The sequence below is a fragment of the Heloderma suspectum genome, chromosome 2, assembly GCF_057233095.1.
Source record: "Heloderma suspectum isolate Gila_16-S chromosome 2, 16-S_ref, whole genome shotgun sequence".
NCBI lineage: Eukaryota > Metazoa > Chordata > Lepidosauria > Squamata > Helodermatidae > Heloderma > Heloderma suspectum.
Genome location: NC_139459.1, coordinates 404418129 through 404445338, shown reverse-complemented (window position 1 = coordinate 404445338; position 27210 = coordinate 404418129). Strand labels below are relative to the sequence as shown.

At 52.7% G+C, this 27210-nt stretch overlaps 2 protein-coding genes across 11 annotated transcripts in view; one reads left to right on the top strand and one right to left on the bottom strand.

Moving 5' to 3' along the window:
* Window positions 1–12617, bottom strand: part of LOC146356713 (HLA class II histocompatibility antigen, DM alpha chain) — a 28216-nt gene extending 15599 nt beyond the window's left edge. Inside the window, exon 1 of the mRNA XM_084831932.1 lies at window positions 4513–12617. Coding sequence (XP_084688058.1) covers window positions 4513–4547 — 35 coding nt within the window. The 5' untranslated portion in view covers window positions 4548–12617. The remainder of the gene's footprint in view (window positions 1–4512) is intronic.
* BRD2 (bromodomain containing 2) lies at window positions 11812–26683 on the top strand. 10 transcript variants are annotated; one of them, XM_084831885.1, is made up of 12 exons: window positions 11812–12238; window positions 18714–19014; window positions 20228–20365; window positions 20646–20787; window positions 21028–21245; window positions 21486–21860; window positions 22781–22909; window positions 23091–23258; window positions 23607–23830; window positions 24050–24363; window positions 25590–25712; window positions 25801–26683. In XM_084831885.1, the coding sequence occupies exons 1-12, from the start codon at window positions 12234–12236 to the stop codon at window positions 25929–25931; spliced, it is 2268 nt and encodes a 755-aa protein (XP_084688011.1). In that variant the 5' UTR covers window positions 11812–12233; the 3' UTR covers window positions 25932–26683. The 10 variants fall into 10 exon arrangements, with proteins under 10 accessions (XP_084688011.1, XP_084688009.1, XP_084688014.1 ...); XM_084831883.1 differs by having other exon boundaries at window positions 11813–12238; window positions 23013–23258; XM_084831888.1 differs by lacking the exon at window positions 11812–12238 and adding an exon at window positions 12299–12588.
* The last annotated feature ends 527 nt before the right edge of the window (window positions 26684–27210 follow it).

Sequence of the window (27210 nt, the reverse complement as noted above, 5' to 3'; positions counted from 1 at the left end):
CATCATTTTGTAGACCTCTATCATGTCTCCCCTTAGCCTCCTGTTTTCCAAGCTAAACAAGCCCAGCTGTTGTACCCTTCTCTCCTAGGGGAGATGCTCCAGCCCCTGGATCTTGTTAGTTGCCCTCCTCTGCACTTTTTCCAGCTTTACAATATATTTTTTTAGGTATGGTGACCAGAACTGTACACAGTATTCCAAGTGTGGTTGCACCATAGATTAGTATAGGGGCAGTATGATATTGGCAGTTTTATTCGCAATTCCATTCTTAATTATGCCTAACATGGAGCTTGTCTTTTTTACAGCAGCTGCACATCTTCACTGAGCTGTCCACCACAACCCCAAGATCTCTTTCCTGGTCAGCCACCGCTAGCTCAGAACCCATCAGCTTATACTTGAAGTTGGGATATTTTGCTCCAACATGCATCATTTTACGCTTGCTTACATAGAACCACATTTGCCATTTAGAAGACCATTCTCCCAGTTTGGAGAGATCCTGTTGGAGCACCTCGTAATCCCTTTTTGTTTTCACCACCCTAAATAATTTGGTGTCATCTGCAAACTTGGCCACTTCACTGCTCACACCTAATTCCAGATAATTTATGAACAGGTTGAAAAGCATTGGTCCTAATGCCCATTCCTGTGGGTTCCCGCTATTTTAAAAAAAGGAAATTCTCAAGGCACAATTACAAACAATTCCAACAAGAAAAAAAGGTGGAGGACAACAGAAGAAGCCAATGTGGCTTCACAAAAAGCTTAGGGATGACCTGAAAACAAAGAAGTACACATATAAGAAGTGGAAAGAAGGCCAAGTAACAAAGGAAGAGTACAGGTAGGTAGCACAGAACTGCAGGGATGGAGTCAGGAAGGCTAAAGCTGAGAACAAGCTGAGATTAGTGAGGGATGCTAAAAGCAACAAAAAAGCTTTCTTCAGCTATGTGCATAGTAGAAGACAGAGGAAAGAAATGGTGGTTCAGCTATTAAGGATGGCAAAATGATAACAGATGACAAAGAAAAGGCAGAGGTGCTCAATTCCTACTTTGGCTCAGTCTTCTCCCGAAAGAGGGTCTATAAGCCCCCTGGCAAAGGCGAAGTACAGGCTGAAGGGGCAGGATTGCAGCTTGAGACTGATAGGCATATGGTCAAGGAACACCTAATGACTTTGAATGAGTTCAAATCTCCAGGGCCAGATGAACTGCACCCTAGAGTAGTAAAGGAACTGGCAGAAGAAGTCTCAGAGCCACTGTCTATTCTCTTTGAGAAATCATGGAGGACGGGGGAAGTGCCAGATGACTGGAGGAGGGCTAATGTTGTCCATCTCTTCAAAAAGGGTAAAAAGGAGGAACCTGGGAACTACAGACCAGTCAGTCTGACATCAATCCCTGGGAAAATTCTGGAGCAGATGATACAGCAATCCATCTGTAAGCACCTTGAAAACAATGCAGTGATTACTGGACTCCAAGATGGATTGTCAAGAACAAATCCTGCCAGATGAATCTGATCTCATTTTTGGATCAAGTCACCTCCCTTGTGGACTGTGGGAATGATGTGGACATAATATACCTTGACTTCAGCAAAGCTGTCGACAAAGTGCCCCATGATCTCCTGATGAGCAAACTAGCTCAAAGTGGGCTAGATGAAACAACGATCAGGTAGATCCACAGTTGGCTACAGAATTGGACACCAAGAGTGCTTCTCAATGGGATCTTCTCAAACTGGGGAGAGGTAATGAGTGGGGTCCCGCAGGGCTCAGTCCTGGGTCCAGTGCTCTTCAACATTTGTATTAATGACTTGGAGGAGGAGGTGCAGGGAGTGCTGATCAAATTTGCAGATGACACAACATTGGGTGGGATAACTAATACTTTGGAAGACAGAAACAAAATTCAAAGTGATCTTGATAGACTGGAGCACTGGGCAGAAAACAACAGAATGACGTTTAATAGGGATAAATGCCACGTTCTGCACCTAGGAAAAAGAAACCAAAGGCACAGTTACAAGATGGGGGATACGTGGCTCAACCACACTACAAGCGAGAAGGATCTTGGAATTGTTGTCCATCACAAGCTGAATATGAGCCAAAAATGTGATGTGGCTGCAAAAAAGGCCAATGCTATTTGAGGCTGCATTCATAGAAGCATAGCTTCCAAATCCCGGGAAGCACCAGTTCCCCTCTACTCAGCACTGGTTAGGCCTCATCTGGAGTACTGTGTCCAGTTCTGGGCACCTCACTTTAAGAAGGATGCAGACAAGCTGGAGAGGGTTCAGAGGAGGGCAACAAAGATGATCGGGGGACTGGAAACAAAGCCCTACGAGGAGAGACTGAAAGAACTGGGCATGTTTAGCCTTGAGAAGAGAAGACTGAGGGGAGATATGATAGTGCTCTTCAAGGACTTGAAAGGTTGTCCCAGAGAGGAAGGCCAGGATCTCTTCTCAATCATCCCAGAGTGCAGGACACAAAATAATGGGCTCAAGTGACAGGAAGCCAGATTCTGGCTGAACATCAGGAAAAACCTCCTGACTGTAAGAGCAATACGGCAATGGAACCAATTACCTGGGGAGGTGGTGGGCTCTCCCACACTGGAGGCCTTCAAGACGAGGCTGGACAGCCATGTGTCGGGGATGCTCTGACTTGGATTCCTGTATTGAGCAGGGGGCTGGACTCGATGGCCTTGTAGGCCCCTTCCAACCCTACTCTATGATTCTATGACTTCCCTCCATTGGGAGAATTTACCATTTATTCCTCCTGTCTACTTTCTGTTCTTTAACCAGTTACTGATCTATAAGAGGACCTGTTCTCTTATTCCATGACTGCTCAGTTCGCTCAGGAGTCTTTGGTGAGGGACTTTGTCACTTTTGGAACTCCAAGTAAACAGTGTCTACTGGAGAACCCCTTCCTCTCTGTGCTGCCATGTCTCAGGCCATTAGCCGAGGGAGCATGAGAAGCAGGGCTTTTTCAGTGGCGGTGCTCTAGCCATTCAGTAATGGACAAGCTGCCCTGAGAAGCTGCAAAAACTCCTTTCCTGGGAGAGAATGAGCACTGGCAATCATAGGCATGCCCCCTCTTTTTCTCTCACAGGACTTTCAGTAGCTGAAGTCCATCTGAAGTACGAGAAGGCCTTTTTTGTAATGGCACCCAACATGTGGAACTCCCTGCCTCAGGAAGTGAGGCTATTTCCTTCTTTGCCAGTGCTCTGGTATCAATTGAAAACTTTTCTATCCTGCTCCGTTCCTTTATTTTTCTGCCTGTACTGCTTTTCGTGGGGGTGGGGTGGGGGTGTATGTGTATGCTTACTACTGCTCTTTTGATATCTTTTTGATACTGAAATGTTACTGTTAGTTTATTGTTAGACGTTGTTCCTTTCATTTCGTTAGCTGCTTTAGGCATCTCTACGTGGAGAAGCAAAGCAGTTTACGTATTTTGTTATTATAAAATAGACAAATCTAGTCCAGTATTCCAGTTTTCCCATAGAAGCCAACCATAAGAGCATAAGAAGAGCCACACTGCATCAGAACAAGGGTTAATCTAATCCAGCTTTCTGTTCTCACAGTGGCCAACCAGAGGCTCTAATGGGAAGCCCAAATATAGGACACAAGTGCATATCCTTCTGTTCATATTCCCCAGCATACTGCCTCTGATACTGGAGGTAGCATATACCCATCAGGACTAGTAGCCATTCATAGCCTTATTCTCCATGAATTTGTCTAACCAGATTCCCCCCCCCCCCCAGCAACCAGTGGAAAGCTAACAAGCAGGACATGAAGGCAAAAGACCCCTTCTGCTGTTTCATCCCAGCAACTGAATTCAGAGGTAGGCTACAATGGCTAATTCCTACATGAATTTGTCCTTAAATGTCTGCACGCCATGAAAGGCACAGAAGCCTGCAAAAAACAAAAGTTGGACATTCCTGGGAAGCTCCAGGCCCCACAGTACTTCTTTCTGCCAAAATTGACCACAAGGGGTGTTGCGGGGAGGGGAGTTTCACTCTCACTTCCTGGTCCTTTTGGAGATTCCCTTTTCTGGGTGCCCATTCTGTGTGCATGCCTGTAAAAACTGCAATGAGTCATAAGTACAAGCTTGTGTGTGTACCAGGAGGAAATTTCAAGGTCACACACAAGTCATCTGGAGACCTTTTTAAAAGCTGAAATGTCTTAATAAATAAATAAATAAATAAATAAACAAACAAATATATAAAAGCTTCACTGGCTCAAACTCTGCCTGTTGTGCTGGCGTTTCAATGGCATTGAGGCTGCTGTCTGATGCCATTTCTCTAGGAGCAAAAGACCCTGTGAAAAACAATGGGACACCACCCCCTTTCTGAGTAACCACAGGGTAGCATCCAGGTGTACCCCCCCTACGGTTTCTCCCAGGAGGAGGAAGTAGGAAATCCTGTTTGGGGGATGGAGCAGTTCCAATAAATCCAGTGCCACTTGGCTGCCCTTCAATTAAACCTGTGGCTTTTGCATGAAGGTGGAGATGAGGCTGGGGAAAACAGGAGGAACTTAATCTGTTCATACCTCTGTTCCTTGTAAGGAGTCCGGAGAAGCCACATTTCCTTTTCTAACAACTGGGGCTGGTACAGGGCGATGGAAAAGATCTCCGTGTGAAACCCTGGAGAGCCGCTACCAGAACTATTCCAAGTGGGCAATACTGAGCCAGACGAATACTCTGAGTGACCTTTTGTTAAACTCCATTCAGCATGTTCCTTATTTTGTTTAAAAAACAACCCAAATCTCTCATCTGCAGGGTGAGTATTAGAGGACGCTGATGGTGGTGGGCCAGGCCGTTCCCTGAGCAAAGGGAAGTGCTTCTGGTGAGGCCTGTGCCTCCCACTTTGTGGACAGGAGGAGGTGCTACCAGAGGGACGAAGTGCATGGAGCTGTCACAGCGTAGAGGGAATCAGCAAATTCACGAAGAGGATATTAGTCCAGGATGGCTGAATGGAACCTCAATGTTCAGCAGCAGCCTATCTCAGAATACTAGAACAAGCAACAGTGGAAGGTTGTTGCCTTTGGGCCCTGCTTGTGGGCATCCGAGAGGTACCAATTGGCCATCCACTCTGTGGGAACCAGATACTGGACGAGATGGACCCACAGTCTGATCCAGCAGGGACTGCTTATATTCTTCCTGTCAGTATCTCAGTGCACCTTCTCTGAAATTAAACCCCCTTGAAATTATTTTATGCATTATTTGTACAGTGCCATCAATGTCCACAATGCCTTGCAGTTTTACAGGCAGAACTACAAAGGTCCCTGCCCACAAGGAGCTTACAAGCTACAACAGACAACTGGGAAAACACTGCACAGCATCAGGGATGTCTCTTGTGTAAAATCATGAGACATGCACAGCACACCACATGGCCAATTTATTTATTTGATTTGTTGCATTTATATCCCATCGTTTCCTCCAAACGATGGGAAAGATAATTTTGGCAGATGTACTTTCTCCCTCCCCTATCAGCGGGAAAAGCTGCATTGTCCCAGATTCTCCCAGGAAATGCACTTGGGTTCTGAGGCTGCCCCCAGACCCCTTGGAGTAGAACTCGGTCTGATGATATGCAGTTACAACCATGTGATCCTGAAGATGGCTTTTTATATGGGGCTAGCGCAGCAGGAAAGTGACTTGGATTGGTGCTTAGCACTACATTTGCAGGGCTGGAGACATCTCTGCTTCAAATCTCACATTGGTCATGATCACATCAGGTGGCCTTGTGACTCTATGGCAGCTTTCCCCAGCCTCATGCCCTCCAGAAGTATTGGACTACAACACCCATCAGCCCCAGCCAGGCTGGAGAAGGCTGCTGTACACCACGTAGCAACTTTGCCAAAGCTAAAACGGGTATCAATCTGCTCAGTTGCTGACGATCCCAGGTTCAGTCCCTGGCATTTTATTCTGGTTGTACTTTTGTACTGTAGTTTTAAGCATTTATATTTTCTATTGTTTTATGTTGTACTTTGTGGTTTTTTGTGAGCCACTCAGAGAGTTTCGGCTATTGGGCAGTATACAAACGTAATACAATTAATAAATCTCCAGCTAGGGCTGGAAAAATTCTTGTCTAAAACCCCGGAGAGCCATTGCGGCTAGTCAGTGTCAACGATACAGGGCTAGATTGACCAGGGGTCTGACAGTGTAAGGCATCTTTGGATGCTCTTATGGGTTTGGCACCACAGACTAGAGCTCTCACAGCCTACTCAGCCCTGGAGTTGTTTAAGTTCCACTGCCCCCAACCTATCTTGTGGGATTGTTGTAAGACTGTAAATCGTCCTGTCTGTTGCAAACAATTGTGAATGTGATTTTATTTGGACCAATGGGATTCCGAGTGCCTTTATCACACACACCCCTCCCACTATTTGAGAGGCGGCCTCCTAGGTCGCAGAGCAGTGTTTCACTGGGTTTCATCATTTCGCATCATGCTTTGAGGTTTTCACTGCATTATGCTCTTTTCCCACCTGCTCCTCTCCCTCTGTGCGGGGCTGGGGTCTCTCACGCACACTGCAGCGTTAAATGCATCCGTCTGCTTGGAGGAGTCTTCTGCTCTGTAGGTTGGGGCCCTTGCATTCTGTGCATGACCTGCCCCCTTTTCCTGCTGAAAGCTTTCTTTGCACGGAGTACGGCTGGTGCTCATTGTCGTGCTCTGCAGCATTTCTGGTTGCCTTGGCTGCATTTTGCATCGGTGGCGTGCTTGCAGCTGTGGCGTACTCCTGAAAGACACACTGGGGGGCCCTTCCATATTGCAGGCCTATTGATGATTTTGCAGTGCGTGATTCGTGAGCATGCGCTGCTTTGCTGTGTTTCGCAGGCTGGCCCTTGTAAACAGAAATACTCCTGGGCATCATCTCCACCCTCTGCCCCCCGCCATGCATTCTTCTATTATTATTAAGACGAGGGGGAAAGGGGCAAACGTGGACTTTATCTGCTCCTTCTTTGCTGCTGTTCTCTTTTATCTCTTTTATACTGTTGAATCATTTTATACTCTAACATTTTAATATGTGCCTGGGAGGACTATTGGGCAACTCAGGGGGTCGGGGAGGGGCCACAATAACTGTGGTCACGGGCAGGGGGAGGTATGGCATTGGGGGATTAACAGGCCAGCTGAGGAGAAGAGGGGCTAGACACCTTACAGCTGTCCCCTCTTCTGGTTCTTCCCCCAACCTGATGGTTCCTGGCAGCCTTACCAGTCTGCCCTCGGGTCTGGTGGTGCTGCTGCTGAATGCCAGGTCGGCCCAAAATAAGACCTCCCTCATCCATGATTTGATTGTGGATGAGGGGGCTGACCTGGTATGTATTACTGAGACCTGGGTGGGGGAACTGGGAGGGGTCACTCTCTCCCAGCTGTGCCCTCCTGGGTACTCGGTGCAGCACCAACACCGACTTGAGGGCCGGGGAGGGGGGGTTGCCGTGGTCGATAGGAATTCAATCTCCCTCTCCAGGCTTCCTGCTCATTCGAGTGCAGATCTTGAGTGTTTGTACCTTGTGTTGGGTACCCGGGACAGATTAGGGATTCTGTTGGTGTACCGCCCACCCTGCTGCCCACCAGTCTCCCTGCCTGAGCTGATGGAGGTGGTCTCGGACTTGGTGTTGAGGACCCCTAGGATGATGGTCCTGGGGGATCTCAACTTCCATGCCGAGGCCGCTGTATCCGGGGCGGCTCAGGACTTCATGGCCGCCATGACAACCATGGGGCTGTCCCAACATGTCATCGGCCCAACGCATACAAAAGGACACACGCTTGATCTGGTTTTCTCATCTGAAAGTGGAGGAATTAACATCTGTCCCTTCGTCATGGACAGATCACTTCCTGCTGAGGTTTAGACTTCTGGCGGTCTTTCCCCTCTGCAAGGGTGGGGGACCTATTAAAATGGTCCGCCCCCGGAGGTTAATGGATTCCGATGGATTCCAGAGGGCTCGGGGGGATTTTCCCGCTGGTATGGCTGGTGCTCCTGTCGAAGCCCAGGTCGCTCTGTGGAATGCAGAGATGACTCGGGCGGTTGACACGATCACGCCCAGGCGCCCTCTCCCTCTGAGCAGAGCCCGGCCAGCTCCTTGGTATACACCTGAGCTGAGGGCAATGAAGCAGGAGGGGAGACGGCTAGAACGCAGGTGGAGGAAAACTCGTGCTGAGTCAGACCGAACACAGGTAAGAGCCCACTATCAAGCCTACTCTGTGGCGGTGAGGGTGGCAAAGAGACAGTTCTTTTCCACCAGCATTGCATCTTCTCAGTGTCGTCCAGCGGAGATTTTCCGGGTGGTTTGCGGCCTGTTACATTCTGGGCCAGGGAGAGAGACAGTGGAACCCTCGGTGGCACGCTATGACGAGTTTGCATGGCACTTTGAGGATAAAGTCGCTCAGATTCGTCATGAATTGGACACCACCATTAATGCAGTTCCATTGGTAGAGGCGTTCAGAGCACCGTCTGGTCCAGTTTTATTGGATGAGTTTCAGTTATTGAGGCCTGAGGATGCGGACAAGGTGCTTGGCCAAGTCCGATTGACCACTTGTGTGCTTGACCCTTGCCCTTCATGGCTTATTAAATCAAACAAGGAGGGGATGTCTGGCTGGGTCCAGGAGGATGTAAATTCCTCCTTGAGAGGGAGCGGTGCCTGCCACTTTAAAAGAGGCGGTAATTAGACCACTCCTGAAAAAGCCTAACCTGGACCCAGAGGATGTTAACAATTATAGGCCAGTGGCCAACATCCCCTTCCTGGGCAAGGTGCTTGAGCGGGTGGTTGTAGGACAGCTCCAGGCACTGTTGAATGAAACGGATTATCTAGATCCATTTCAATCGGGCTTCAGGCCTGGTTTTGGAACGGAAACTACCTTGGTCACCCTGTGGGATGACCTCTGCCAGGAGAGGGACAGGGGGAGTGCAACCCTGTTGATTCTCCTGGACCTCTCAGCGGCTTTCGATACCATCGACCGTGGTATCCTTCTGGATAGGCTGTCTGGGTTAGGAGTTGGAGGCACTGCACTACAGTGGTTCCGCTCCTACTTGGATGGCCGATTCCAGAAGGTGGTGCTGGGGGATTATTGCTCTGTGCCGTGGCAATTGTGCCACGGGATTCCACAGGGCTCTATTTTATCCCCCATGCTGTTTAACATCTGCATGAAACCGCTGGGGGAGGTTATCCGGAGGTGTGGGCTGAGGTGCCATCAATATGCGGATGACACCCAGCTCTACCTCTCTTTCTCATCAAAACCAGGTGAGGCAGTGGCTGTTCTGAACCAGTGCCTGGGCACGGTAATGGACTGGATGAGGGCCAATAAACTGAAACTCAATCCAGACAAGACGGAGGTACTGTTAGTGGGTGGTTCGTCTGCCCGGCTAGGTGATATTCAACCTGTTCTGGAGGGGGTTGCACTCCCCCTAAAGGATCAGGTTCGTAGTTTGGGGGTGCTCTTGGATCCAGAACTGTCACTTGAGGCACAGGTGAACTCAGTGGCACGGAGCACTTTTTATCAGCTTAGGCTGGTATATCAACTGCGCCCTTATCTGGACAGAGAGAGCCTAGCGACAGTTATCCATGCTCTGATCACTTCTTGTCTGGATTACTGCAATGCATTATACGTGGGGCTGCCTTTGAAAACGGTCCGGAAACTTCAGCTGGTCCAAAATAGGGCAACAAGATTGTTAACAGGGACTGGCCAGCGAGCTTATATTACACCAGTACTTTTCCAGCTGCACTGGCTGCCAGTCCATTTCCGGGCCCGATTCAAAGTGCTGGTGTTAACACTCAAAGCCCTTAACGGCTTGGGGCCAGGTTACCTGAAGGATCGCCTCGTCCCATATGTGCCTGCCCGGACCTTAAGATCATCATCAGCGGCCCTTCTCCGTGAGCCCCTGCCAAAGGAAGTGAGGCGGGTGGCTACTAGGAGGAGGGCTTTTTCTGCTGTGGCACCCCGGCTCTGGAATGAGCTCCCTAGTGAGGTTCACCTGGCGCCTACATTGTATTCCTTTCGGCGCCAGGTGAAGACCTTTTTATTTTCCCAGGCATTTTAGCTTTCTAAATTTTTATCTTTGCTGTTTTAAATCTGTATTTTAAACTCCTGTACTGCTGCTAGGTTTTATTGTGGTTGTATTGTTATATTGTGGTTTTAATGTTCTATATATTTTAAATTGTTTTATTGTGTGTTGTTTGGTTTTAATGTTTGTGAACCGCCCAGAGAGCTTCAGCTATTGGGCAGCATAAAAATGAAATAAATAAATAAATAAATATTATATAGCGCCTCTTCCAGGTACGAAATGCACAGGTAATCTAAGGCACCTTTTTCATGAGAGCCAGACTGAATGGCAACAAAGGCAGTCTAGTCCAAGTACACATGCCCTGTGCTTTGTGTGATTCTTTTTGATGTTTTACTACACTTTGCAGTTGTTAAAAAAAAGCAAGTGGTTACCTTTTAGACAGCAATGGAATCCCCACCCCAACATCTGGTTGCCACTTCTTTTCTAGTATGAAACGGTAATTGTTCCAGCTGCCAAATAGGCAGATGTTCAACAAATGCCTTTCTAGCAGAGATGTGAATGATACCAAAGCTGCATTCCCTGATCTTCTGCCTGTTATGCAATTGTTCAAGGCACAGAGTGCAGCTAGGGAAGGGGAAATGGTGATCTGACTGGCAGTAGTTTCTGAGTGGGGAAGAGACATCTGCTGTTGTTTGTCCTATTATTCTGTAAAGACTCATGTCCCTTGATGGTGCTTTATAAATAGGGGAATTGCAGTCTGCACATACCCAGGGGCAAGGCTCTTATAATAAGGGAAAGGCAGCCTACACATGCCCAGAGATCATTCCTAATGGAAATAACTTAACAGCCATTAGGATCATAGGAAGCTGTCTTATGCCAGGTCAGACTACGAGTCCATCTGACCCAGTATGGCCTACCCACTCAGACTGGCAGCAGTTCCCCAGAATCTCAGGTGGAGAGGGCCTTTTTCTATACAGTGATAGAATCCAGGACTGTCTGCATGCAAAGCATCTGCTCTACCACTGAGCTATGGCGTCTCCCTAAATTATAAAAGGGTACAGCCCTCCCTTCCTCATCCCACAACAGGGCAAGAACCAGCCACGCAACAGGTCTGCTTGACCACTCATCCGGCCAGATAGGAGTCTATGGGGCTATTCTTCTTATAATAAGGAAAAGGCAGGGTACAGTGCTTGGGGCCAAGGAAAGGCATTCGGCACATGCCACGGGCTTATTCCTCACTATTGTATGGGAAAGGCAGACAGCTCAGGGCCATTCTATTACAAAGGACATTCTGTACATGCCTAGGGGCTATCCCTCGAAGGATATCACACCAGGGGAAGACCCATTCATCAGCCAGATAAAGAGCGGCTGGCTGCAGAGAGCGTATGCCTTTCCCCCCAGCTGCCTGAAACTGCAAAGCAAAGGGGTCTCACGCAAGCTCAACTGGTTAGCGGGCCACAGCCGCCGCGTAGCGCGTGTGACTCTTTGCGTCACTGCAACCTGCTGCAAAGCGTGAAGCGGGCGGGAAAAATAAGCACCCCACTTAAAACGTGGGGCACCGGCTTCCTGAATGGACGTTCCTTGCACCAGGCCTTGAGAGCCGGGCGGGACCGGGCCAAGGTCCATCCTCTGCAGCGCGATCCTCCATTTCTCAGGCACTTCATTTCATCCTGCGCGGCACCGAGGCGCCGTGCGCGTGTTCGTCCATGCGCCCCGACAACCGCAGCTCCGCGGGCAGCGCACAACCGTCACGGCCGCGGAGCGCAGCCAACGCAGCACCGGCTGCGCACGCTCAGGCCCCCCGGCCCAGGGAGAAGGGGTGGGAAGGGGAGGAGAGCGCGTGCGCAGTCGCCCTCCCCGGGCGTCGCGGGAGCCATGCTGACGTTACCCCCGAAGCGAGACCTCCGCGGGGGAGGGGGGAGTCGGTTGGTCCCCTCCCCCCTCAACCGGCTTCGTGGGGTTTCTCCGCCGCCGCCTCTTCTTGCGGGGGCAGGGGGTTTGGAATCCCCCCCCCAGCAACCATCCGGGCTTTTTTTAGAACGTCGCGAGGCGGTCACGTGACGATGGGGAGCCAATCAGGGCGCGCTGACGTAGACGCTACTGCGGTTTCCCGCCATGGCTGAGGCGGCGGTTGGCTGGATTAAAAAATTTTTTTGGATGTTTTATTTATCATTTTCTACTTCGACGCCTAAACTCGCCGGAATTAGTTAAGATGGGATCCTTCGGATCGGGGCCGTCGCGGTCGCGCGCCCGCTTCCTCCTCCTGCTGACGACCAATGGGGTGAGTGCCTTCTCGCCACGTGACCTTTCCAGAGGGCGAAGGCGCACGCGGCTGGGGGAGAGGAAACTGTCAGTCAGGCCGCTTGTCCCGCCTCCTCTGCTGTGTCCGCCCAATCAGAAGCGAGGACGGGCGGTGGCTGTTTAAAGGGCCAGCTGTCTTACATAAAGGGAGAAGTTGGCTGTCACGTGGCGCCTGACAATGGGACCCCCATTTTTGTGGGGGGGAGGAGGGGCGTCTTCCGAAGACGGGGGGGAGAGTCGTCCCCCCCGTGTCTTGTGGCACATTCCAGGTTTCTTTTAAAGCTACAATGATGCAGAAGCTGTTTTTGAAAATGCCTACTAGGAATTGGGGTAAATCTCAATCTGCCAGTTGGGCTTTGTTTTGTCATGGGGGCGGGGGAGGATGGTTGAGAATATCTGTTTTCAAAGCTTAATTCGGGGGGGGAGCTGGAATTGGGGTCGTGGGGGGAAGCTGGAATTGGGGTCGTGGGGGGGGAGGAAAAGAGGAGTAAAGGGGGGTTGTCTTCCAAGGAAAACTGGTGAGAATTGGGGGGGCGGTTTTTGTTTTTCTTACTTTGAGGAGTTTGGGAGAGTGCCCCAAAGTCTGGGCATCACCTTGGGGCACAGTGTGTGTGTTTGACCTTGAGCCTTTAAAACAATAATCCAAGGCCCAATGTACAGCACTCTTCAAAATGAGATTTACAGAAAATTCGTCAAAATCTTGGTTGAGATGAGCAGAGAATCTGATCTCTTATATTTAAAGGTGGCAGTGGGGATTTTGAGTGGGGGTTTGTGTGTATGACTTTAATGGTGCAATAATCCCCCAGTTTATTGGAGCCTGGTGGGTATCCTGAGTAAGCATTGAGGTGAAGGCAAAAAATAGGTTCCATGGTGGGAGGGTGGGGGAGAGATTATTTCATATTCTTTAATAAATGAGAGCTGTCTGGGGTGTTTCCCTCCCTCTCCAATATGGATGCAGTGGAAATGCTGTGTCATTGCTGCATGAGGCAAGCAGGCCTTGGACTAGAGCGGAGGCTGGGTGGTGGCAGGGGTGGAGAGACTGGAGAGCACAAAGAAATGAGGAGCTTCCGCCTTCCCGCTCGCCACCCCTAACTTTCTGCCCAGTTGATCCTCTTCTGAGAGGCTGCTTTGTGGGGGAGGTTAGTGTCTGAATGAGTTGCTTCTTGGCTGATGGAGACAAGAAGCGTGCCTGCAAAATGGCTGCGGTGGAGAGGCAGGGTGGAGACGGAGTGAGCAATGCCGTTAGGCGCTTTGGGGCAGTTGCAGGCTGACTAAACCTATGAGGGGTTGTCCTTCCCCGCTTTTGACCCTGCACGGTGCCTCGTTTGTGGACAGAAGATCTTCTTTCAGCAAAGCTGTGTGGCTGTGCCAGGATGTGACTCATCTCAAAGGACTGTCCCTTTTTCTAGAACAATCCAGCTGTGTTTCCAAAGGGGGCACGCGCACCCGTTGGATGGTCTCCTTCTTTTGGAGACTGCAGGCTGGTTGCTCTTTAGGAAATCCTTGGCGATTTGGGGTGTGTGTGCATGCATGTGATGGCAGTGGAATTGACAGTGGTACCCTGCCTCTTGTCCCCTTTTGACTGCAACCTTTTATCCTTTGCTATAGAGAGACCCCATCTGGAAGGAGAAGGAAGGGGTGAAAAACCGTATCAGGACATACCCCCCAAATTAACCAAGTAGCCATCCCCATTTCCATGCCCTCTGGAGAGGAACTCAGAAGCTACTTCTGTTTAAAGAGGCGGGAGGCCCCCAACATGGCCACTGCCTGGCAACAGGCACATACAGTGAAATGCAAACCCACACCCCACCATAGTTCCTGTTGCGTTGGAAGCTGGACACGAAACTTTTATTTAATGGCCCAGAAGGGGCCAAAGTCCAAGGGAAGTTGACACACCCCACATGTTTGTCAGAGGCAGGGGGTGGAGGTTAATGCCATCATGCCACCCAGGAAGGGGCCTGGTCTCATCCTTTCTGCTTGGGCGGGGAGGAGAGGCCAGACTTTTGCTCAAGGAAACGACGGCCGTGGGAAAGGCGGGGGCAGGGGGAAGAGAAGGCAGCTGTGTGTGGGTCTCTGGCACTCCTAGTTTGGGGGGGAATGGGTCAGTACCTCCTGGGCAGATATGGGGGTTAGACTGTTTCCGCGTTGATAGGCAGCAGAAATGCTTGATGTTTGGCCTTCAAGACCCTTCCGTCCTTGTGTTCAAAGCTAGGGTTTTGGAGGCCACAAAGCGGGTCAGTGAGTGTCGGCGTGCGCGTCAGTGGGGAGTGAGGGGACGCTTGTCCCGACAGGGTTGGGTTTTTTTCCCGTAGAGTTATGGACGAAAGTGGGATGCTGCATGGTGAACATGGGAGCGACTGTTGCAGGACATGGGGGTTGACGCGAGTTGCGGCACAGGCGATACCTTCGAAATGTGCGGGCAACGGGACTTGATGACTGCCACGGCTTCGTCACAGTTTTGTCTGGATTTCTTGGTCCGGCGTTGCCGGCGGAGTGCTGCTGCTTGCCGCTTAGCAGCTGCTGAGGGCGGGCGGCGGGGGGAAAGTGGCTGGCGCGGGTCCTCGGTGGGCTGACACGATACAGGTCGACCGGCTGGGAAGACGGAGGATGCCCTCCGACGGGGCTGCGGGCCCGCTTTCCGTCTGCGCTTTTGGGGCCCCGCGGCGCGGTTCGCGCGTCCGAGGGGCTCGTGTGAGCTGCGGCCCGAAGGGGGGAGGATGCGTGTTCTTGTTGGGGATGTCGCGAAGCCAGTCACGCCGAGCAGCGTAACGTTTCGCACACGGCCCGAGCGCGGACTCGGCGAGAGCGCGCGTTTGTGATCGGGCGGTGACGGCTGCTGGCGGGGCGTGTCCGGCGGGCCCGCCGGTGCCCTGAACGCCTTGTCCCGCAAGTGCAATGGGCGCCGCGTGTGTCCTCCTCACGCGGTGGGCCTGGGGCCATGCGTCACAGCGGCCGCCGAGGCGGCGTTATGCTCGCCGGAGGCGGGGGCTCGGGCCCCCTCCCGACGAGGCGCATCGGACGGGCGCCTCGCTCGTGCGGCTCGGCGTTTCCACCCGCTCCCTCAGAGGGGCCTGGGCGACTGCGTTGAGGCGGGAGCCTCTGGTGCGTGTCAAGGGCGACTCCTGTTTTGGCGGGAAGAGGAATCCGAGGGGAATCTCCCCCCTTTCCTGTTACACGCTCTCTCCCCATTACCGTGGCCTGTTTTGTGTTGTGGGGCGGCGGGAACGGCGTCCCTTTGGGGGGCGCCAGGGCCGCCGGGCCGGGAGCGACGCAACTCATTGTTCGCCCGCTCCGCGCCCTGCTGTTTTCGCTGCCACAAAATGGCGCTTCCCTCCTCTCCTCCTCCCTTCCCCCCGCGGTGAGCAGAGAACCACAACAGCCAACGGCAGCTCCCCAACCGTCGCCCCGCCCCCACGTGACAGGACGGCCAATCGGGAGGCAACGAATGGCAGGGCCGTCCAATGCGTGAGCTGGCAGCCGGGAACGGCGGGGCCGGACAACACAACAGGAGGTGGACGGGGGGCGAGTGATTGATCTGAGCGGCGCCCAATCGCCAGGCGGCGTCTGTGTCCTCTCCGCCCAGTGGGCTCCGCCGAGCCGGCGAAGGGGCGTGCCTATGCGGGATGGTGATGTCAGGGCCTCTTATGGCCAATCGGAGCGGAGATAGCCTCTATATAAGGACGATCGGAGGCAGGCCGAGAGGCGCCATTTCGCTGGAGCGGAGGAAGGATTCTATCCCGAGAGCGAAAGAGTGCGGGTAGGGGTGGGCGGACTCAATCGGGAGCCATCCTGGCCCGGCGGCCCCCAGTCACCGGCCATCGTTGTTGCTACCGGCTCGGCGGATCCCCCTCTTGGCTTCCGTAGCGATTGCTGTCCCCTACCCATCCCACCCGCCGAGAGAGCAAAGGTCGAGCGCCGCCAGTAATCCCAGTACAATCCAGTGCCATCCGCGCCTCAGACTGGGACGACTCGCCTGGGGACCGGGACCTCCGGACGCGGCAGGCGCCAAGGAGACCGGGAAGCCCTATATTGCCGACGTCCCGGCGAGGTCGGAGGTCCTTGGGGGGGGTCGCAGGAGGGGACCCCTCCCCACCAATCTCAGTGCCCTGGAATTGCAAAGGCCGCCATTTTATTAGCTTTTCCCCCTAATAATAATCAGCAGTGGGGGGCGACCGGAGGGGAGGAAACGGCCCCCCTTCCCCCCATGCAATAACGCCCCCTCCCCAAATAAAGAGTCCGCGTTGAACCCGGTCGCCTGCCTGCCTCCCCCTTCCTGCGGGAGGGGGCCTGCTATGCACCCCTGAGCGAGGGTGTTTTCTCCCCCCTGCGAGGCCGAGCCACCTGAGCAAAGTGGGGGGGTTCCCCGAGGCCACGGAGGCGCCGGCGGCTGGAGCGGGACCGTCCCGGGAGAGAGCCGGGCCCCCGGGAAGAGCTGCTGCTGGTGGTGCTCCTGCAGGCATGTTGCAGAACGTGAACCCCAACGGCAAGTACGTAATCCGGAGCGCGCCGCCTGGAGAAGGGCGGGGAAGGCCAGCGGGAGGGGGCGCCGGGGTGGGCCCGGGGTGCCGCCATGGCGGCGGCGGCGGCGGCGGCGGCTGCTGCTGCTGCTGCTTCCGCCTCTGAATGGGCCAAGGGGAGGGAGGGAGGGAAGCTGTGCCGTGAGGTCTTGGGGTGCCTTCGCGAGGCAGGGGTGGGGGGAGGACTTCCGATTCTTGCGTGTGAGCATGGAGCATACCTGCAAGTGCTGTGTCACGTGACTGGCGCTGCCTTTAAACTGGCGAGGATTCCTCCCGGCTAGGGTGTCGAAGGCATGTTTGACATCACAATTGCTTAGCAACATTTGAGCTCCCTCCCCGCGTATCGGCCCCTGAGAAGTCTGGGAGCGTTTCAGGGCTACTCCTCAAGAGCCTTCTCCCCCACCCCCAAGCACTGCCTAGATTGCAGCCATCACATCTTCAGGTTTTAGGATCCTTTTAAAGGAGTTGGAGTTACAAAAGGGACAACCCTTAAGGTGGCCTTGAAATCTTTTAGATAAACAACACTGGGCCCACCTGGTGCAGCTGCATTGCCCTGGACCCTGTGCCCAGAGTGACTCCCACTTTCCCCCTTGGGTTCCCAATGCACTGCGGGCGAACACGGTTTTGTTGGGTGATGACCCCCACTCCAGCATTTATTTATTGGCACAATGGCTGGGGAGACCAGGTTGAAATCCTCACTTGGCCTAGAAGCTCAGTGGGTGACTTCGGGCCAGTCATTGATTCTTAGCCTCACCTACCTCACAGGGTTGTTGTTGAGGATAAAATGGCGAGATGGAGGAGGATCTTGTACACCGCCTTGGGCTCCTTGGAAGAAAGACAGGGTATAAACCTAATAAAAATATGCGTATGTTCCCAAAGAAGCTAGCCAAGTTGAATGGCAACTGGTGACTGAGGCTTGCTCTGGGTGTGTGGTTGTTCTGAATCCTCAGCTGTGGGTATTCCAAGTGATGCTTGGGGTGGGGGAGGACCTGCTTCCATGGGTACTCTCCGTTCCCCTGCTTGTACATTTAATCAGCAATGCTATTGACTCTGCAGCTTGGTGGGCTCCAGATTCGGTGTGTGTGTCATGTTTGAAACCCCTCTTCTGGGTCTGTAGCCCGAGTGGACTTGCACAAGGCCTTTGTTTCTTTTCCTCCCCACCCGAACCCAGAACCCACCTAGGCTTAACCCCTTAGTGCTTATTGTCAATTAGTTGGATCCGGAGTGTGCAAGCTTTCACAGCCATTCATTTCCCCATGGCTGCTGTCTGTCTCTGACTGGATAGCAGCATGCCAACCTGTCATTTTCATCCTCTAACCAGTTGTGGGACTGTGTTGGCTTTGAAGCCCCCCCATCCCATTTTTCCTTTGCGGGCGTGGCTTCCTTGTTCTGAGGAAAAACCCAAATTGTGAATCCTTGGGTTGCTTAGTGAGGAGGGAGCTCTTTGGAGAGCGTCTGTTTTTCCTTGGTGGGCTTCCTGTGAGGGGATTGGGTTTTCTTGGCAAAAGCTTCTTGATTTAGAGTTTTGTTTGAGTAGTGACTGGGGTAACGGTTTTGTGGGGCATCAAGTGTAATGTTGCAACCGGGAAATGCCGATGTGCTGAGGTAGACAGGAGTGGGTGCAGATGGCTCAGCAGTTAACGTTGCCTGCCTTCGGAAGTTTCCCCTGGGTCCCATCCACTGCAGTTGCGTAGAGGCAAGTTAGCATCAGTGTAATGTCAGGCTTGCTGTACCGGTGGCCGCAACTGGATATTTCTTTTTCCAGGGGGACTTGGAGGGAGAACAGCACTCCCTGCACGGGGGGTGGGTGGTTGCCCCCTGGTTGCCCTTCGTGTTGCAGCTGCTGGCTCACAATTGGGGAGCAGAGTCGCTAGCGAGACCTGGAAGCAAGGTAGGTCCCGGCTCCTCGGTAATGGCACGTCTGTTCCTGTTTTGCAGGATCCTGGGGGAGGGCAATGTGGGTCTCGTGGGCCTGGCTGTGGAGTCCACACCAGGGAAGCGGATCCGCAAGCCATCGCTCCTCTACGAGGGCTTCGAGGGCCCCACCATGACGTCTGTACCAGCCCTTCAGCTGACCGCAGCCAATCCGCCACCCCCAGAGGTCTCAAACCCCAAGAAGCCAGGCAGGGTCACCAACCAGCTGCAGTACCTCCACAAAGTGGTGATGAAAGCCCTCTGGAAGCACCAGTTTGCCTGGCCCTTCCGCCAGCCTGTGGATGCCGTCAAGCTGGGCCTTCCGGTAACAACCCTTTCTTACCTTGCTGGTGGCCCGGGGTGGGGGAGATGGGCTGGGGGAGCTAGAGGATCTGGTGTATTTGTGATACATTGGTTGCCATGGTTATTGGGTCACGTTGTGCCCATCGCACAGCCTGAGTTCCGGTTTTATCTGTGTGCTGAGGTAGACATCTGGGCAGTTGAACTGCACCACTAAAGCACAAGGGGTGGGGCAACACACCTGACAGTGTCCCCTTTGAGCAAGCCTTGCTCACCCACCTGGCAGGAAAGGCTGTCCCCTGCAGTGATGCGAGGGAAGCATGCCTCTTTTTTGTAGTAAGAGGTTTCTTTCTTACTGCTTCACAGCCTCAGGGTGTTCCTTTATTGCCACCTGTGTCTAGTTCTGGCTTCTGCTTATTTCATTGTGTGGTAGCTACTGGCTTGGAGTTGCCCTCCACCATCTGCCAGTGCTTGGTCCAGATCCCTAGTTAGTTTTGCTCCACCCATATTAGAAGCTTAGCTGTGTTTATAACCCTGAAACCTGTAAGGCTCTTGGTCTGTCCAGGGGTTGCACCCAGAGCAGCCAGTTCTCCCTAATGCCACCTACAAAGGTATGGATGAGACTATGCAGCCGCTTTTGCGCTCTCACGCCGCCCCCCAATCTAATCTCTTGTGCCCTGAATGCGTTTTGCAGATTCCCATCCATGACTTTGTAGAAGACATCAAGTGACCCCCAAATTAAAGGCCAGCACCTGTGGCACCTAAGGAGTAAAAGCCCAGAGGTAAAATCCATCTAGGTTTATGCTTGCCTAGCTTCTTCGTGTACAGTAGGGGTTCTAAGATGGTATTTCTGAGGCAGGACAGGCTTTCCTAGAATGGCTGTCCTCCGGGAACATCTTTGAGATGTAGACTCTAGACATCCCCAAGGAAAGAAGCAAAAATCCCTTACTGACTAAGCAAGTTGAGAGTCATTTTCTCTCTCTTCCTTGCATTCACCTGGATTCTTGCAGGCTGCAAAGGCGCCTTGGGGCTCAGAATCAATTGCTTACTATTCCCCACCCCAGCATCTTGTGGCAGGAGTGCCTAGATGTTACATCGCCCTAGGCGTTGAACAGGACGTCGGTTGGCCCAGTGCTTTGCATTTGTGCCATGCTGTGTGGGTTGGGGAGTGGGGGGCAGGTCGAACAGTCTGCTGTGTGCTTCACTATCTGGCCTTGCTTGCTTCTCTCTACCCCCAGGACTACCACAAAATCATCAAGCAGCCCATGGACATGGGCACCATCAAGCGGCGGTTGGAAAACAACTACTACTGGAGTTCAGCGGAGTGCATGCAAGACTTCAACACCATGTTCACCAATTGCTACATCTACAACAAGGTGGGTGCAGAATGGGGTCAGCCAGCTAGTGTACTTGCCTTTGCGGTGATCCGGAAGGTATAAGTTCATACTGAGCGGGCACATGGCTGGGGAGGGACAGGCAGGGCACATAGGCTGGAGAGTGATTGGAAACGGGGGGGGGGGGGGGCAGCTGTAAGGTGAAGGACTACAAAGACTGCTAGGGATTGGGGGGTACTGAGTAGCCAAGCAGGAACGGACTCCCGCAGACACAGGCTACAGTGCCCTCTGCTCCCGATGACAGCGTCTTCTCTTCTTGCAGCCCACGGATGATATTGTGCTGATGGCCCAAACATTGGAGAAGATCTTCCTGCAGAAAGTGGCCCAGATGCCTCAGGAGGAGCAAGAGATAGTGATCACTGTAGCCAAGAACAGCCACAAGAAGGGGGCATCTCGGGCGGCAGGTAACTGTGGGGCAGGGGGCCAAGGCTCAGGGGGAGCAGAATGGAAAGCCCCAAATAGGATTGTGGGTGGGTGGGAGAGGAGCGTAGTTTCTTAATAGAGGTGGGCTTGGAGGTGCAGGTGGATTGTGGGCTCGGGTGCCTGGTAGCTGGTTTGGGAGGAGGCAGTGGCTGTGCACAGTCTTTGCTGTGGCGTCTTCTGGGGTTGTCTCTGCTCAGAAGTGCCGGTTTCTGTTTCCCCAGCACTCTTAGCAGCAGCCAGTGCAGCTGCTCAGCAAGTTCCAGCCATCTCTTCAGTGTCCCACACTCAGCTCTTCCCCGCAAGCACAGACATCCCCACCACAATCATCAGCATCCCCCACCCGTCAGTCATCTCCACGCCGCTCCTCAAGCCGCTGCACTCCACTGCTTCTTCTCAGCCAGTGCTTGCGGTGCCTGCCCCCGCACAACCTGTAGCCAAGGTGAGCTCCTCCAAGCAGGTTGGCGGGCAACGCTGGGAAAGAGCCTGATGCGCAGGGTCAAGCAGTGCCCAATTGTCTGGGGTAGCAGGAAGCCCAGAAAGCGGCCTGGAATGGAAGTTGCCCGGGTCTTGCCCAGGTTGTCCTGGACTGGAGGATTCCTGCACTTTGGGGAGGGAAGGTGGGGTCCCACTACCTTTTTCTGTTTGAGTGCCCATAAGCCATTCTGTTGTGTCCCCACAGAAGAAAGGCGTGAAGCGGAAAGCAGACACTACTACCCCAACCCCCACAGCCATCATTGCCACTAGTGGTGGAGAGTCTTCCCCCTCAGCTGCCCTCCCGGAGGTCAAGGCAGCGAAGATTCCTGCCCGGCGGGAGAGTGGACGCCCCATCAAGCCCCCCCGCAAAGACCTGCCCGACTCGCAGCAGCACCAAACCTCCAAGAGGGGCAAGCTGACGGAGCAGCTGAAGTACTGCAATGGCATCCTCAAGGAGCTTGTGTCCAAGAAGCATGCGGCCTACGCCTGGCCCTTCTACAAGCCAGTCGATGCCTCTGCTCTGGGTCTGCATGACTACCATGAGATCATCAAACATCCCATGGACCTCAGCACCATCAAGGTGGGGGGGGGGGGCAGTGGCCAGGTGCCTGGGAGACAAGAGTTTGGCTTTGGCAGTTCCCTTGTAGGGAGCGCCGTTGGCTCTATAGCCAAACTAACCCTGAGAAGTTAAAACCTGTGGGCTTTGTTTCTTCTAAGCCCATAGACCAGGGTAGGCAACCTGGTGCCCTCAGATGGTTTGGACTACTCCCCAACTCTTGGTTATGCTGGCTGGGGTTTATGAGAGTTGTAGTCCATAACATCTGGTGGGCACCAGGTTGCCTACTTGTGTTACAGCCCCAAATTCCTTGACTTTCATGTGCACTGTATGCACAAAACCTGTATTGCTAGAATTAATCCCTCATTTATTTTTTAAAGGGCTATTTATGTGAAATTGGTATTTCCAATGCCAAAATATTGCTGCTTCAGTGCCAGCAGTAGAGAAGTGCAGTGCAAGGGCATGGGAGGTAATCTCTGCTCAAGAGGTCTTTGCAGCCAGTTGATAGCATGAGGAGGCAAAAGGTCATGTTAACATATGAGTAAGCCTCGTGTAGTGTGGGGGGATCATGTGACAGTGAAGCAAAGGTGCTGGCAAAGGAAGGTTTGGCTATGTGGGGGAGGAGGGAAAGATTTGGGCAGGATGAGCATATTTGAGACCCTGGGTCCACCCCATCCCTGCTACCTAGTCCCACTACGTTTTAATGTGAACTGTGTTGTATTTTTAAACTGCTTTCTGCAACCGTAGAAGCTAGAAAGTTAGGAAATAAAGATTCTGTTTTTCTAGGACCGTTTCTGTTCAGGTTTTGCTACCTGAGACCCTAGTTCTGTTCTCAGGTTTATGTACCTTCTTTCCAGTTGAAAGCGTCAGCTTCTGGTGGTGCTCTTCCTTCTTTTTGCTTACCTTGTCGTTTTCCCTCTCTTCCTCGCCCTATGTGGATTCAGCGCAAGATGGAGAACCGGGAGTACCATGATGCACAGGAGTTTGCTTCTGATGTGCGACTGATGTTCTCCAATTGCTACAAGTACAACCCACCTGATCATGATGTGGTAGCCATGGCTCGTAAACTGCAGGTGAGTTGGTGGAGAGAGTGGCTAACGGCCCATAAACGTCCCGTCCCCCTCCTCGTCCCAGTCCCACAGTAGCAAGCCTAGAGTCTTTGCTGCCCTCTCGCAGGATGTCTTCGAGTTCAGCTATGCCAAGATGCCAGATGAACCCATAGACATCAACCCCCCCTCCACGTCACTCCCACAGCCGGGGCTCCTGATGAAGTCCTCCACAGACGATTCTTCCAGTGATGACGACGATGACGATGAAGAGGGGGACGAAGACGAGAGCAGCAGCGAGAGCTCATCAGACAGTGAGGAGAGTTCAGACTCGGAGGAGGAGCGAGCCAACCGGCTAGCCGAGCTCCAGGAACAGGTGAGGTGACGTACCTGGCTCCGTCCTTTTGTGTTGGACATGTTCTCCAGGGGTTAGTGTGGGGAGATGTGGATGCAGAGTATTTAGAGTATAGCTATACCACTTTTCTGAAAACCACCAAGGTGGTGTACAACCATTCAGAAAACAATATGAGAAGCAACATAAAACATTGGAACAGTGACATCAATAATAGAATGCTAAAAACTGCATTAGAAATGACTAGATACAGTGACGGCGTCTGAAAAGTGGTTCTGCCCCAGTCCTTGTCCTCTCCCTGTGATGTAGGAAGCTGCTAAGTTGGAACTGAGAGCCCCCTCATGGTGTCTCATCTCCTTGTCTTTTCACTAGCTGCGGGCAGTGCATGAACAGCTTGCGGCACTCTCCCAGGGACCTGTGTCCAAGCCCAAGAAGAAGCGTGACAAGAAGGAGAAGAAGAAAAAGAAGAAATCCGAGAAGCGCAAAGTCAAGGGGGGAGATGAGGAGGCCCGGGCTCACCAGGCCCAGCTCAAGAAGTCTAAGAAGGCAGCTGGTGGCAGTGGCAGCAGCGGTGGCGGTGGCAGCAGCAGCAGCAAGTGAGTGGGGCTTGGTGTGAACTGGGGGAGGGGAGGGAGGGAGTTGTTACAGCTGCGTGATGACTCTCTTTCCCCTGCGGATCGACCGTGGCGAATTTTTTGTGTGAATAAGCCAAGACAGTCTGACAGCTGCTGCTCTGTCCCAGCACAATAACCCCCCATGGGTGAGGGGCAGCTGACACATGCTTAACGTGGCCCTGTTGTTGCCTTCCTCCCTAGAACCTCCAAGAAGGCTAGTGTGAAGGCCCTTCCTCCCCCGGTCCCCATGCTCTATGACTCTGAGGAGGAAGAGGAGAGCAAGCCCATGACATATGATGAGAAGCGGCAGCTCAGCCTGGACATCAACAAGCTGCCGGGAGAGAAGCTGGGCCGGGTTGTGCACATCATCCAGTCACGGGAGCCATCCCTGCGGGACTCCAACCCAGAGGAGATTGAGATCGACTTTGAAACGCTCAAGCCTTCCACTTTGCGGGAACTGGAGCGCTACGTGCTGTCGTGCCTGCGCAAGAAACCTCGCAAGCCCTACAGTGAGAGTGAGTGGGGAGGGAGAGGCCTCAAAGAGCAGTGGCAAGGGTGCTGCAGATGCAGAGAGTCAAGGCCTTGGGGAATTGCCTCCAGCCACTCTGACTGTAGGAACAGGAAGAGCACTGCTGGGCGGGCTTACATCCCACGTAGAGCTGCTTCTAGAATAGGCCAGGGAGAGGCTTACTGTGACTCCTGTCTAGAGCTCTGCTTAGAGCAGCCTGCCAGGCACAGAAGCACAGTCTGCAAAGCCACCACAGTGCACAGTTGGGAGGACAGACTTCTTGGCAGTGACCTGTAGCTTATGGTCACAAAGATGCTGTATTTTAGTGGTGGCGGATGGGTGTGCTGCCCAACATCTGATAGAAGAGAATAGACTCTCTCCCCCCCCCCCCCCAGTCAGTTTGCTTAATGATCCAGGATAATATTTTTTGTTGCTTTCTGTAATACTTGTCACCTGGAGGCTTTTTGAGGAGTGTGTTGGGGGGAATTAATATGAGAAGAGTCCTGCTTTAGGGGAATGTGTTGGGTGTGAAGATCCCATAGCTCCTTCCAGCCTGGTGCTTCTGTGAGCTTTGACTCCTTATGAACTGTCAGTCCTCATGCCTGTTCGTAGGCTGGGTGTATTCTACATCCAGCCAAGGAAAGCTGAACTCTGGTACCTGTATACTTAAGTTTATGCAAATTTAATCTTTTTCGTTTTGCTAGGCCATGGTGGAAGGACAAGGAAAACGTAGGGGAGGATGGGCAACCATTTCAGGGTCGAGACTGCAATCCCGCTCGGGGTGGTGATCAGGGGCTGCATGTGGCAGGTGGGGCCCGAGCTGAGAGTGGGCAGGGACACAGTTTTCTCTTTCCTGCTTGTCCATGTATATAGCCAGCCATTTGGCTGTGGGTGGGGTGGGGAGAGCCTTCCCCACACCCCAGCAATCTTGATGAAGGTAGTTGTCCCCATACTGCTGTTCAGCTGGGAAAAGGCCTGCTAGAGAGCAGCCAAAGGCCATATAGCAGACCACAGTGGTGTAGGGCATTTGAGCATTGCTCCCTGCCATATTTTTCCCCATGTTGGAGACTTCTGCCCACACCGTCAAGCATAGATTCGTGGCTGTAATAGGGCATTGAATGGGGCCCATGCGGAGGTGAGCAAGCAGGACTGAACCAGCCTGGACTGTATTTGGCGATGGTGCAGCGTGAAGACCTCTTGCATTAGTCCTCAACAGGTGTCCCTCCCTTGCAGCCCTGAAGAAGCCGGTGGGCAAGACGAAGGAGGAGCTGGCCCTGGAGAAGAAGCGGGAGCTGGAGAAGCGATTGCAGGATGTCAGTGGGCAGCTGAATTCAGCCAAGAAGCCCCCCAAGAAGGGTAAGTCAGTTCTGGGCAGTTTTTCTTTCTCCCGATCTGTGGGATTTTTTGTATAATCATAGCCCCTGCCGCTTTCTTCCCCATGCAGTCAGTGAGAAGCCAGAATCTGCCCAGCAAGTGGCTGTTTCGCGCCTGAGTGCCAGTAGTTCCAGCTCCGACTCGAGCAGCTCCAGTTCCTCCTCGTCATCCTCAGACACAAGCGACTCCGATTCCAGTTAGGCAGACTGGTGGCAGCGAAATGGCAGGCAGGCCGGTGGGAAGCATGTTCGGAAGAGGTTCTGCAGGACCAGAACTGGAGAGAACTGCACGATGGGCTCCCCCTGCAGCTAGGCAAGGGAGGCTTCCGCAGCTGGCTTCCCTGTTCCATCCTTCGGACCATGGGGCGAGAGCTGGCCCTGCTGTGTTTGTGCTGTGGCGTGGGGCACTCTGACGTTACAGTTTGTTCCAGCAATGGGGGGGCAGTGTTTTACTGTTTTGGTTGACTCAAAAAAAAAAAAAAACTTGTGGTTTTCATAAAGCGTTTAGCAAGTTTGGTTTTGTGACGCTCCTTCCCTGGAGGGACAGGTAGGGACTGCCATGGGGTGTGCGTGTGCCCCAGATGCTCAGGCATGGCGCACTGAGTGGAGACGAGACTCATGTGGGGAAAGGTTGCCTCCTCTTACTCGCCTGTTGGCGTGTGAGGTTCTTTTATTTATTTTATTTTTTCCCATTGTTGGCTTTCCCTGGGATCTGGAGTGAGTGCAACTGTGTACGTATCTGGGCAAAATCGAGACAGCATGTTCTTCGCCCCTCAAGGGAGGCTATTCTGGGGGTGGCCCTCTTGAGTTTTTTTTATGTTGACTGTATATTTTTTTTTCTACTGTTCCTTTTATCCCCCCTCACCCATTCCTCCTTCTAGGGCTGTGTTTCATCTTACTGTATGTTAAACCTTCTGGTTCTTTAACATGTAAATAAAAAAAAATATTATACAGGCTGGTGTGGACTGAGTGGAGGGGGTGGGGAAGAGGCAGCTCTTCTTGCCATCTAAGAATGCTAAGCTTGAAGACCAAAGTCTACAGCTTTCTGACTGCCAGCCCTAAATCCCTAGAGGCTTCTGCCCTCTTCCCCCAGCCCACAAAACTGATGGCTGGCTGCTCTGCTTAGGATCTGCTCCAGCAGCCGCTCCCTCCCAAACACACAGAGTGCTATTTCTGCAGGCCTGAACAGCCTTTCCGGATTAGGCCTAGGGTCCACTTGTGAGCGGCATGTGGGCAGCCCCCACTCCAGGGCAAGAAGGCTTCAGCCGTCCCCTCTTCCCTTGTTGGTCACCCTACCTGGCAAAGGAACATTACTTCTGAACGTAAAGGCTCCATTTTAATTCATAGTTATAAGCTGTGATGCCTAAATGAAGTGGTGTTCCTTATGAGTAAGTGTATCCCATGCAGAAGCAACTTCAGCCACTTTCTATGTGCAAAGCATGATATGGGGAAATCCCCCAGACAATTGCAGCAGGTCCTTG

Coding starts and splice junctions, on each gene's coding strand:
- BRD2 (XM_084831879.1), top strand. CDS start 14,160: ATGTTTGTCAGAGGCAGGGGGTGGAGGTTAATGCCATCATGCCACCCA. Junction 19,015..20,227: donor CCGTCAAGCTGGGCCTTCCG/GTAACAACCCTT, acceptor CTCTACCCCCAG/GACTACCACAAAATCATCAA. Junction 20,366..20,645: donor ATTGCTACATCTACAACAAG/GTGGGTGCAGAA, acceptor CTCTTCTTGCAG/CCCACGGATGATATTGTGCT.